This window comes from Eurypyga helias, unplaced genomic scaffold, assembly GCF_000690775.1.
Source record: "Eurypyga helias isolate BGI_N326 unplaced genomic scaffold, ASM69077v1 scaffold47521, whole genome shotgun sequence".
Classification (NCBI taxonomy): Eukaryota; Metazoa; Chordata; class Aves; order Eurypygiformes; family Eurypygidae; genus Eurypyga; species Eurypyga helias.
In genome coordinates, this window is record NW_010233661.1 from 4458 (window position 1) to 16989 (window position 12532).

Sequence of the window (12532 nt, forward strand, 5' to 3'; positions counted from 1 at the left end):
TCCAAATTATGTCAAAGCCAACTGCTTGCAAACTCCTGGTTGCAGGCATTCAACATCCAAGACAGGCAATTTGTCTCCTAAGGAGCATAACAGTATTCCCACCCATTAGGAGGCCTTCTGTCTGATGCCAAATTTATATTCTAATCTGTCCTGACAGGACTTTCACTTTACAATTTGCTCACTAAACAGGTGCTGAAACAATGTAATAATGAACAAAACTGCAAAGCAAATAATACTAGTAATAGCCAACATCATCTTGGATTTTCACACATCTTGGACATTTAACTGAGTGTCCATCCTTTTCTTTGAGTCCTGGTGACTCCTGGAAGCTCCTTGCTCCTGTCAGTCGTGCACCAGGACAGCCAGAGCCTGCCAGGAGACAGCAGTGCCCATACTCACAGACCTACCTGTGGTTCGTAGCGGACCAGAATATCATACTCCATGGAGTAGGGGATGTTGTCAACGTAGAATTCCAGGTATGCCCCCTCAGGGACCCTTACAAATCCTATGCCTGTCCATGATGGTGTGCGGTCTGGCGTGTACTGGCGCTCTATTACGTTTACTCCCTACAAAAACAAGGAACAGAGATTTTAATACCAATACTTTAAATTTGCGAGTCCCATGGGAGGGCATGAAGTGATAAGTTCTGCTAATGGATTACTTCGAGTCACAGCATCCATTGTTTGCATCCCAGAGAACACGAATCCTCCTTTAAACCCATGTGTGTGCATGCCGTTGCCTTTCCAATTAACGAAGTATAAAAATCAAGAAAGATAAAATAACACTAGACAACTCTTCATGCATTTCTGTTAGAGTGGGTAATTAAACTGAAAAACTTGCTGTGAGTAACTAGTCGATCACTTACAACATCTCGTTCACTGTAAGGACTTTCACATTATGCTTGTAGCAGTGGGATTTGTAGCAGTGGCACGTAACTGCCCAAGCTGAGTGCTAATTACTTACTGACTACACCAGGCCGCTCCAAAGCAAATCACTGCCCAGGATAACATTTGAAAAGCAGACCCAGGCCATCATGCGTAGGGGGTCACTAAATAGCAGAGATCCGAATCATCGATAGATATTTAACATCCAAATCAATGCGTGGTCACTCCTTTCAATCTGAGGTGCCACGTTTTTATCTGCTACTCTTTATATAAAGCAAAGACGAGGAAAAGGGCAACAGAAAATGGAAACATGTTTCCCATTTCAAATATATCTGTGTCCATGAATAGTTCTTTCCATAGAACAACATCCTGTGCATTCCTTAGGAAGCTGCCTCAGTAGAAAGGGATAAAATGTAAGGAAATGTCTCTCTCTATATATACACGTATCACCTCAGGATGTCCTTTCAAGTATTCCCACACACTTTGAAGAGAGCCTGGCTATATAAGCTGTTACCCTTTGGCTTTGCACAAAGGGTCGGAGCTCCCCAGAAAGGGTGGCAGGCGGGATGTAAGCAGGGGTGTGCAGCTGTGGGGGGTTGAAAATCCCTGTGACTCTGTGCCGCTTCATTTTGTCTTGTGCTGAGCCCCTACCTGGGAATTCAGAGTTTTATTCTGCCACCAGAGTTGTGAGAAAGCTTTTCAATACTGGCATTTTTAAAAATGGTTTGTTCTAAGGTTTCAAAAGGTGAACCAGTGGCACATCCCCTCACCCTGCTTAGCAAGGAGGGTTTTCATGCCAGACTCCTCCATCCCTGAGCCTCGTTGAGGCCTTGGGTACCACCCCTGCAGCAAGGCAGACACAAATGCACCAAAACCCCTGTGCCAGCTCACACTCCCTCCACTGCAGTCCAGCTTCTGCTCTGCGTCGTCTCCCCTCTCCGCAGTTATCTAACAGTGAAAATCCCTTGCCTTGGCTGAAGCTGCATTTGGCCTGAAGTAAATAAATTAGGACCAAGTGCCCCAGTTGCAGGAAGACAAGGATCTGCTGCTTTAGAGAAACCATCATCTCACTTCCCTGACTCCCTGCTGGAGGCAAAAGTAATTGATGTAATCACCTAGCTCTGTTAATGAACTAAAAGCAAGGCTGTATGGTGGTGTACGGAAAGAGCCAGAGACCCTGCCGTACCACGCCAGCGGGCTAAACAAGCTAGACGCACCCTCGCTTGCAAAAACAGTCTTTTGCATAGTCAACCATGGGTTTAGTCATTATTAAAGGAAATGTTACTGATGTACAGAAACCCTAAAAGCCACGGCAATGTGCTTAAATGCATGCTTTGTTCCCTCCCAGTTTCAGTGGGACCGAAGAGAAGAGCCAGCGTTAGTGTCCCACCACTCTTGAGATAAGAGGGAAAGAAGTGGGTGTGTGGGCATGCACGTAGTGGGGTACAGAGGGGGACACTGACAGGAAACAAATAGTACAGTCATGATCAAACAACAGTTCAAAAAGACAAATGGCAGTTTTCCCCCCCTAAAGTACTACATTATTTATCAATACTAAGACTGAAGAGCTACTGAAGAGGTTGATGGTTTTCTGCTAGAATTCAGTTTTGTGTCTTCCACATTTTAATTGTGAAATACTCGGGGTATAAAAACAGACGCTTCCAACACCCAAATGGTGAAACAACTTTCCCACAGCTGTCCAGACACACCAGCCCACTAAAACTGCTACTCACGGGACCCAAGCTGGCTTCCTCTGCCTCGTAGATGTAATGATCGAGAGAAATGAAGTAATAGCCAGGCTCCACCTGGTTGCACTGACGTCCAAACATGTGGGGCCGGCACTCGCATTGGCCAGACTCACTCGAGCAGCTAAAATGGAAGAGCAAGGAATTTACAACACATCCTGGCCCTGTTGAGACCGTGCTAGAGCTGTCTCCTGCTGTCATGGTTTAAGTGACACACCAGGAGATGTGCTTCTGGACACCGCTGCGTCTAGACAGGGGATGTTCTCAGGCTCTGCAGCCGGACCATCTGCACTGCTAAACTGGCAGCACGGTCCCGGGTGCAGCCTTGGCTCAACCCGACTATTGTTCTCCCAAACAACTCCTAGGCTCAGGCGGGGAGCGAGCATGGGCCAGGGACCATTTCCAGTAGGCACTTTGCATGCGGTTTCCTTTGTTTGGATGGAGAGAGGATTTCATGCTATGGGAGAGCTTCACTTGTTACCAGACGTAGCTAAGAGGCACGTCTGTCCTGCAAACCAAGAGCAGCCGTCGGCTCCAGGCTTGCAGGCCGTGCAAGCAGCGCATGTTTGTATGGGCTCAGGCAAAGCAACACCACGCGTGACCCTGCACGCCCCGGGCTGTCACGCTGCCCTGGTGTGCTGCAAAGCACAGCCCGAGAGGTCGCCCACCAGCAGCTACATGGGGGGGAAAAGCACACCTGGCTGCTTTAAAGTAGGACAACACAGCCAAAGATGTGAGACAGAGCCGTGGCTGGGGAACAGAGGCCTGTCCAGGGTGACACTCCCTTCAAAACGAGCCATCTTCTTTTCTCCATACAGCTGTAGCCCCAGTCGCCTTTTGGTGGTGTTACTGTCCCCAGACAGCCCTGGAAGGGGAGCTGGGAAGTTTCCCCTCCGGGGGCAGCAAGGACTCCACCACCTGGGTTACAGAGCAGGGATGAATTTCGGGCAAGGTGCGGCTGCCCCAGGCGCTGCATCCCACGCCCTGAACGGGAGCCAGGAGGCAGAGATTTGGCAGCGGAGGATAGGAGCCCCGGGGAGGGCTAAGCTCCCCCTTCCCACTGACATTAAAGAGCGAAGCTGGGAGCCAGAGCCAGGCTTCGTGGCTCTCCTGCGGCCAGCGGGAAGCGCAGCTGCTCCCCGCTTGCACCAGGACACAGCACATCCCCTCCCCGCGGGGTTTTGCAATCGCTGGGCTCAGCGCATGGGAAACAGGCTGCAAAGCCTTGCGTGGCCACAGCCAAGCCGTACCCAAGCCCCCGCAGCGGCCGCACCAGGGGAGCGTTACAAGCTGTACGGGGTAACCGATCCGCACGCAGGGAGCGAGCACGGAGGAGTAAATAATCACTAACGACCACGCCGCTCTCTGCCGAGGGGTAATAATTCACTCGGGAGCGGAGAGGAGAGACGGCCTGTGTGACATTCCCATGGCAATCCCTGCAACAGATGGGGTGTCCGCAGGCTGTGACGACCTACAAGGAGTCACACTGGGACCAATCCCAAACTCCCCCAGTCTGGGCCTGCCAGCTCCAGTGGAAAACAGTTTGTTGCCCCCTTTGGGAAACTTCTGTGGGTTCAGACAAAAGCAGGATGTTTCAAAAGGTTTATGGAGGGAAGTAAAAAAAAAAAAAAAAAGTGAAGGAACATGCTGCTGTTGAGAAGCCTGGGGACAGAGAGGCACAGAAAACTGCTCTGGTCGGAGAAGCGGTCTGGCTACCCAGCACCTCTCTGGCTAGGCATTTAAGCCAGGACTTTCCATGCTCTTACTGATGGATGCATCTTCAAAACCTGCGTTTTCCTCTGAAAAATCTCCACCTCCACAACGGGCGCTTCCAGGCCCACATCTCACCCCACACAGCACCGCCGGGGCAATGCAGCAGTGCTGTGCAGCTGGTGTGCTTCCCACAGCACTGGTGGACATACAGACAGACAGGCCAAAGGACCAGTTTGGGAGGAAACCAAGAGCCAGTCTGACTGCCCATGTCACCGCCTGATTCCCGCTTTGATCCCATGACAGCAAAGCTTTGACACGGACCACACGCCGGGTTATAGCCAAGGCAGAGCTCAACCCACACTGGCTGACCAAAGGCAGAGCTACACTACAGTTTTACGTGTTCATGGGCACCAGTAGCATAGACGAGGCTGCTCAGCATGGAAAAGACACGGATGCCTCTGTCACCCCTTGCTGCAGTCCAGACCTGCCACATTCTGCACGCTGTAGCAGGAACACTGTCTCAAATAGCCTCCTCCAGAGCACATCGAGCCCAGGATGTTGTGGTTAAACACAAAGCAAATCTCGCTGGAGTGAATGGTTACAGGAGAAAAACTGGGCTAAGACTCACTTGTTATTCAGCGCTCCTCCCTGGTCGCAGTCGCACGGCCGACATCCATCCATGTCGTTGCTCAGGCCCCAGGTCTCAGGCTGCAGAAGAAACATCACCAGTACTGTAACACGGTGTCAATTTAACCCAATCTATCCCAAAGGCACATTTTGAAATATTCAGCATAAGCCACCTCAGAGTGCCCGCTAAAACCACGAATCCTGCTCCCCTGGTTGCGGGGGTAGACCCACAACCACCAACACAACCTCCCTGCCTGCTCTCCTCCACCTTGTTGACATTCTCAGACGCTTGAGGGAAAAAAAACCCAAACAAACACACTTGTCCCTGCCTTAAAAGCAAGATTCAGGAGAACCCCAGCTCAGAGACCTCACTCCTCCTGTACCACCGACACCAGTTTGGGCTCCCGACCCATGAAGGGCTTGGAAGATGACAGCCCAGTACCTCACACCACAGGGCAGAGCGGTGCCTGGGGCCGCAGGGCTTTGCATGGGGCACTCCCCACGCAGGGCTGCTACTCTGCAACTTACTCAGCAAACAGACAGATTTGTTTGGCTTTTCCTTGTAGTCCACTGTCAGATAAGAGAGCTTGTCAGTGTTTATACAAACACATCCAGTTATCTGACAGCGTGCTTCTACAACACTCCAGCACACATAACACTATATGGAAATGTATGAGTATGAAACAACCCCTGACTAAAATAATGGCCTGAATAGAAAGCAATTTTTTTGCTAATATTGCTTCTCTAGCTGTCTTGCCTTTCACCCCAGTGAGGGCTCCAGCAGAAATGCCCCAGATCCCTCACTTTCAGAGAGCAACTGCAACAGGTATCCTAATGTCTCACTCGTTATGGTCCCGGGAATTAATTTCTGGATGCTTGTCTGCCTTGACGTGCTTCACAGCTCCCAACATCCCAAGGTGCCTGCTCCGGTCTGAACGCCGGGCGCCCGCTTGCACACGGTCAGACGGCAGCCAGCACCTTGCTCCGTGCTTTTGGCATGCCAGCCTCTCTCACACCAGTACCTTCTCATTCAATTTATGGTAAGCTACTTACCAGACAGCGATTGCACTGCTTTCCTGTCACCAGGCGCTTACAATAGCAGTTTCCTGTCTCCGAGTCACACGGATTCCCCCCGGGATGGGTACCCAAAGGATTACACGCACAAGCTAGATTGGGAAACACAGACAGGCAGGTCAAAACACAGGATTGGAGTTACAGTTATACACAGTTTCCAACTTAAATATTTACATTAAAGTTTCCCCTAAATTCCCCAGGACAGAGATTAATTGCGCCCTTTGCCCACCCCCCATCCCAGTAAAACTTCCCTAGCTCAGAGACTTATAATTAAAAACAAATAAGAAGGATTCTGCTATTTCCACTGAACGCACCAAAGGAATCAGCTGGGGAACCGAGTTTTAAGGGTGGGTGGATCCCAAGCTAAGGCAAATCTACAAGAATGTTTTTCCTTTAGCAAAAACATGAAACAAAGGGGAAAAAAAAACACCCCACAAACCAACTTCTCCCGGCTCTAACAGCTCCTCAAAGAGCTTTTGATCACACATAAAGGAACATATGTTTTTACTCACACTGACAACCCGCTGGGTCATCGGCACTCAGGCCATAGAAACCTTCTTTGCAGAGGTCACAACGCTCCCCTTCAACAAATAATTTACAACGGCACTGTCCAGCAATGAGGCCAGTGGAGAAATCGGTGTAGCGGTCGCAGATGCCACCATTCTGGGAGCCAGCTGGGTCACAGTTGCAAGCTAGGAAGGAAGCATCGCGTGTGTTTTATCAACAGCTGCAATAGGAACGGGCAAGCCTCGCACTGGATTACTTAAACTCAGCTGCTGTGTAGAGAGAGTGTATCACTCCTGCAAGCATTAGACATGACACGGGTTGAACACGTAATGACCAGATATATTTCCAGATCCTCAAACAGAAAACAAAGTCCAACCAGGCTCGCTCAAGGCCTCCAAGCAACCGCCTTCCCTCAAGGATCTTTGTTCAGAAGCACGCCACTGGCCAAAAGGCAGTCAGTAAATCCTAAATTCCCCACGGAAAAGACTGTGGAGTCCATGGTCACGATGCCATGGCCATTCCCACTGAGGAGCGGGGCTGCACTTACGCTCGCAGACATCGGGGTCCCGCAGATCCCTCTCCGGGTGCTGGAAGTAGAAGGGCTTGCACTGCTCGCAGTTGCGTCCTACGGTGTTGTGCTGGCAGTCGTCGCACACTCCGCCGCTGGTGTTCCCCGTCGTCATGTACACAGCCATGTCAAAGTGGCACTGGCTGGAGTGGCCATTGCAGTTGCACTCTGTGACAAAGACAGAAAGCAATGAGCATCTGGAAACAGGGGAGATGCAAGTTTGGGGAAAAGACAGGCCAAAGTCAACCAAAGAACATGCAGGACTTTATATATAGTCACACCCGTAACGCTCACACCCGACTCCAGATCTGCACTTCACCCAAACTCACTTTTGCATGCGTTACTATTGCGGCCTTCCGCGGGTCGCCAGGGTAAGTCGTGGTAGAAATCCAAACACTGCTCACAGTTTAACCCTTTGGTATTATGCCTGCACATGCAGTGCCCATGGACCTGTCATTAAAAAAAAGGGGGGGGAAAGGCAGCAATATATAGTATATTATAAAAGAGGAAGGGAAAAAACCCCCAATTAATGCAAAATATAGCTAGTACATAATGGATACTCTTTTGCAGACTCTTAATGCACATAACTGCACGTAAGACGACATAAAGGGCTACAAGAATACCCTTTACCTGTCAGGTAAGAATGTCCTCATATGAACTTGTCCTTTCCTTACTGGAACTAATGCCTAAATAAACCCTTTCAGAATGAACAAGGAGAGCATAGTTCCACCTAAATAACCACAAAAGCCTCTTGGACCTAAAAGTTAGCTGTTTATTAGCTGTTAATTATCTATTAACATGCATCTGGTTATATCAGCACTTCGCTAGCCCAAGACCTTCTTTCCAGCCCTACCTTATTTCCTAAAGCAAAGACAACAGATGGTTTGGATGGGTTTTATCCATCAACCTTTCCCTTCAACATGCACACAACAAGCATGGAGCAGACCAACAGGGATTGTGTGACAGCCCCCACCTTGGACGACGGGGACTACAAGGACTACAGCCATGATTTTAAAGTCGAAGCCAGTCTTGCTGCTGCTGCGATGGAGACACTCACCGAAAGCACAGGGCAATGGAGCATACCCGCTTGCCAGCATCCCACGGCCCTGGGGGCAATCCACACAACCTCCCCGTACGCCTCCACATTTTCATCCAGTTAATAACTCACTCATTAACAGGGGTGCTATTACTGCTTGTCAGGCAAAAATCATGGGGAAAACCAGAACCCCGAAGGCATGTGGCACTCATGCAGCAGCGTACTATGCAGGATTTTCCTTCAGAACCTGCTGCTAATTACAGCTACCACCTCTGCTTTTCAGCTGATAACAACCCACACAAATGCAGGTCATGTTTGATTCATAAAGGTGTTTCATTCTTTGATGCCTCTATTCACTTCAACTTTAGGGCAACCAAGTCAACCCACACACCTTCTCTGACCCCATAGGGTTACACTCCCTTTCTGCATAAAAAACTCTATAGCATGATTAAAAAGGAATGCAAAACCAATTTTCACCTAATCTGAGCTCTCTGTGCTTGATTGACACCAATAATGACAGATATGTTTGCTGAGGAGGGATAGTTTTAAAAGTTTTCTTGTTTGAAAACCAAGGGTGGGGAACGTCATCTTTAAATGTGCTTAAATCGCTTAGAAAAGGCACAGACAGGAATAGCTTTGTGGAGAAAGGATAAGTGAATATTTACCATTCCTTCCACCTCTTCGGTAAAGCCATCCACGGGCGCACACTCGCTGGCGTGTCCGTAGCAGAAACAGTTCCCGCGAACCACCATGTCGTAGATGGCGTAGTAGTACTTCTCCCTAATCTCCATCCTCGAGTCCAAGAGATTATCTCCCAGTGTGTGCAACTTGATGAATTTGACTCTCAGATTTGTGATTTTTAATAGGTCTGCAGGGGACACCAAAAAAACACTCCGTTTTGGGATTATTTACCAGATATTGTATGGAATAAGAGGAAACCAGGAGTGACACTTTCTATGGGTAGATTAGATCAGATTTAATTTCAGCATTTATGTACTACCCATCACATCACTTCATACTCCCGATTTTTTTTTTAAATCACATTATTTTACTACAGGTGGATCACTGTCTAGGTTTAAGCTTAATTAAAAAAATCTAGTCGATTTTATTGCAGGCATCCGCAGGCACAAAGACAAATATTAAAAACACATGCAACAATACCACAAAAGGAAATACTGGTCCTTTGGGGTTCTAAAATGCAGGATGAGCAATGACCTGATATTAAGGAATTGCTGACAAGTGGACGAGGAGCTTTAAGAGTTATGAGCTTTTTGGAAAACATCTTGGTCGGAAACAAGATGTGAATATATCATTCTTTCTTATATGCCCAACTTTCCTAGCAAATATAATTAGTTACACTGACCAAATACAAAGAAGTTCTCAAGGGATATAATCCATGGGAAGACAATACTGCAGTAATTATTTCAGTCTACATGTTCACTTTGATACTTTGAATCCTGTGTAATTTCTTAGAGCCTTCAAACTAGGCTTGCAAAAGCACTTCAAGCCCATGAAACCAGAGTCTTTCTCATAGTTTCCCCCTTTAAAACTTTGGTTAAAAAACATTCAACCAAGAGAGCAACTAGCAGCCACTTCCACTTCAGGTATTTTCTTCTGCTCCAGTTAGCTTTACACTGAAGGACACGAACCAAAACTGAGAATGGATATTAAAATGAAGGTCAAGTTTAAGGCCAAGCACTGCAGTTTCGTACTCAGGCCAAATGCCCCATGAGGTTTCTCTGTGAGGCACATAAAGGGCACAGACCTCTCTACCACTGTGTTCCTGGAATGCCATGTAAAACACAGGAATGCTGCAGTAACCTGTGTTTTACAACCGCATCTGCGTGGTCCAGCTATGCAGTGCCACCAAGGCCAGCTGTTCAACGGCCACAACTCAGGCATTCTAAAAAATAAAATGCAACCCCCTTGATTTTAGCTAGAAATGCAAAATGATGCAAGTGCCACTGTAGTTCTGTTTCTTTGCATTCTGAACACTGTACAATTACAGGATCATGTTCCAAGCTTTCCATCAGCAACTGCATGTATTTTGGGGAGGGGGCTCTTTAAAGAAAATGGTTCCCTGATCAATTAAGAAAAGGACCAACTACAATGACACGTGTAAGAGCAACCGCTTGAGGTGGCAACGCTGACCGTGACTTCCCAGCACGTCACTGTCCGAGTCAGGAAAAGAAGCTATACCACAAATGTATTCACACACTTCAAAACCGTTATTGGAGCTAATGCATGACTTCATTTGTGGCTTATTCTTTCTCACCAGTAAGTAAATAAGTACAGAAATGCTTTCAAATGAGCCTGGCAGGTAGCTGCATACATACTTTGAATCCGTGGACTGTATGGATCTTCGATTCGAAAAGCAGGATCTAAAACACGATATATTACCTGGAGGAAAAATGGTACAACGAAAGGTTCAGCTTTAAAAATAAAAGAATCTGAATTTGTACAGAAAGAGTCTACACAATACACATATTGGAAAAAAAACCCTCTGACCTCTCCCTCCGTTGAAGGTTCAATGTCGGAGTATCGGGAATCACAAATAATATCATCCACTTTCTTCATGGGTCCAGTTGAAATCCCAGGAAATGAGCTCTCACAGTCATATGCAAAATACCGATACACTTGCCACGTTTTTCCAAAATCAGATGATCTTTCTATCAACATTGCAGCAGGACGGAATGTCTGATAGTAAGAAACCAAGAGATATTTTATTCAGTTAATTATTACTTGCATTTACAGTGAGGACTTTTGAGTATGAGCAATCCACATGTCTGACTTTAATCTCTCTCCCTGCACTATCTCCCATAATTGGAAATATTTTTCTGCTGATATCCCACTTTCTGCTCAAAGGCAGATCTTTCAAGTAACACATATCAAACTATAGATTACCCAACTTTATAAAGATGGCACTTAGTGGCCAAGCACTTAAACATGCTTACAAGCAGTAAGAAAACTGCTTCCAAAATGATTCCAAGTAACTTCTCAAAACTGGGGGTTAAAGCAGGGCTTTAGGGAGACAGAAGGCTTTTTCCACTGTGTGAGGAAAGCAGCACAGCCTACTTCCTTGCCTAATCTTCTGCAAAGGACCAAATGGGCTCCTCTCCTGCCTTGGGGACCAGCAGGCCTGCTCCCTCTCCAGCTCTGATGCCCACAAGTTCTTGCCAAGCAGTTACCTGTGATGATCAGAAAAGCCCGGGGATTGCCCATCTCTCTCTGTCCGATCACACTACCTTTCGCAGCGTTTCTGCTGACGCCCAATGCCAACAGTCCTCTGTGCTGCATTAGGAAAACGTTCTTCTTTAAGGAAACTGAGAGGTTCAGCTTCATCCACTCTTGCTGCATTCCACTCCCCGTGTCCCAGTGACCCTAACTCCAGCTGGCCTTGCCCAGACAGCAGCAGGCTGCACTCACTTCACACAAACCACTGTCCTTCTTACCTACACATATTCAACTCCAGAACAACTAGCTAATTAAAAAGATTTTTAATCCCTCTGACCTAGAAAGCTCATGTTTAATTCATGAGCTGCATTTCAAAAAGCAGATATGAATTTAACACCTGGCGAGCACCGACCAAGACACGACAACAGTCTCTCCGCTAGCTGTATGTATTCGGAGGAGGCCCTCCAAGAGCCAAGCACAAAAGCATTCAGCCACAGCTGGAAATAAATGTTCTTTCTGCTTCCTGGCTGAAAATATCACCCAACTCACAAACTGGTATCTCACCCAACCAAAAACCTGGCAACCCAGAGGTAAGGCAGCTCAAGAGTCTACCACACAGTCAGTAAGTCATCATTAAAATTATCTTTCCCCCATAGTGTTACCCCTGAGGACAGACCAAGCCCAGCGGCACGACGGCCGCAGCACCCGCATCGGGTCAGGGATCTCGCTGGGGTCCCGCCGACACTACAGGAAAGATGAACCAGCTCTCCTAGAAAGCTGATGGGTGAAAACGTTGACATTAGTTTTTCTACATGCAAAGAGAGGGGATTTTGCCCTGCAAGAAGTGCAGCCCCCAAAACCTCAGCTGAAGGTTGCCACTAGTGCTTGCATGCGATTTAGGATGTACGGGACATAATCTGCCATTCCAAGACATCTGTTTGCAAAGGAACAAAGACACTTTGTGTACAGATGTTCCTTTTTCCTGAAGGCCTTTCCATTTGCCAAATGAAAACCGATACCATGGCCAATTTTTTTTAAGAAAAATCCTTGCTAATACATGATGTAGCTAATGATGTTCTAGAACACAGCCAACAGAGAGAGACCAACACAAACCCCAGCTTCAGTATGACTTCTGCAGGCACACTGGACTTCAAACACAGCTCAAGCCACAAGTCACAGCTCAGCCTTCCTGCGCGACTTCAGC

General features: G+C 47.6%; 1 protein-coding gene across 1 annotated transcript in view; it reads right to left on the bottom strand.

Moving 5' to 3' along the window:
• The window catches only part of LOC104517205 (laminin subunit beta-1-like), a gene marked incomplete at its 3' end in the record, with an annotated part of 18859 nt that overhangs the window by 4028 nt on the left and 2299 nt on the right, over positions 1-12532 (bottom strand). The window contains exons 3-12 of the mRNA XM_010161787.1: positions 10663-10851; positions 10491-10554; positions 8820-9022; positions 7448-7568; positions 7098-7286; positions 6556-6735; positions 6023-6135; positions 4971-5050; positions 2618-2753; positions 408-566 (exon numbers count right to left, since the gene is read on the bottom strand). Coding sequence (XP_010160089.1) covers positions 408-566; positions 2618-2753; positions 4971-5050; positions 6023-6135; positions 6556-6735; positions 7098-7286; positions 7448-7568; positions 8820-9022; positions 10491-10554; positions 10663-10851 — 1434 coding nt within the window. The remainder of the gene's footprint in view (positions 1-407; positions 567-2617; positions 2754-4970; positions 5051-6022; positions 6136-6555; positions 6736-7097; positions 7287-7447; positions 7569-8819; positions 9023-10490; positions 10555-10662; positions 10852-12532) is intronic.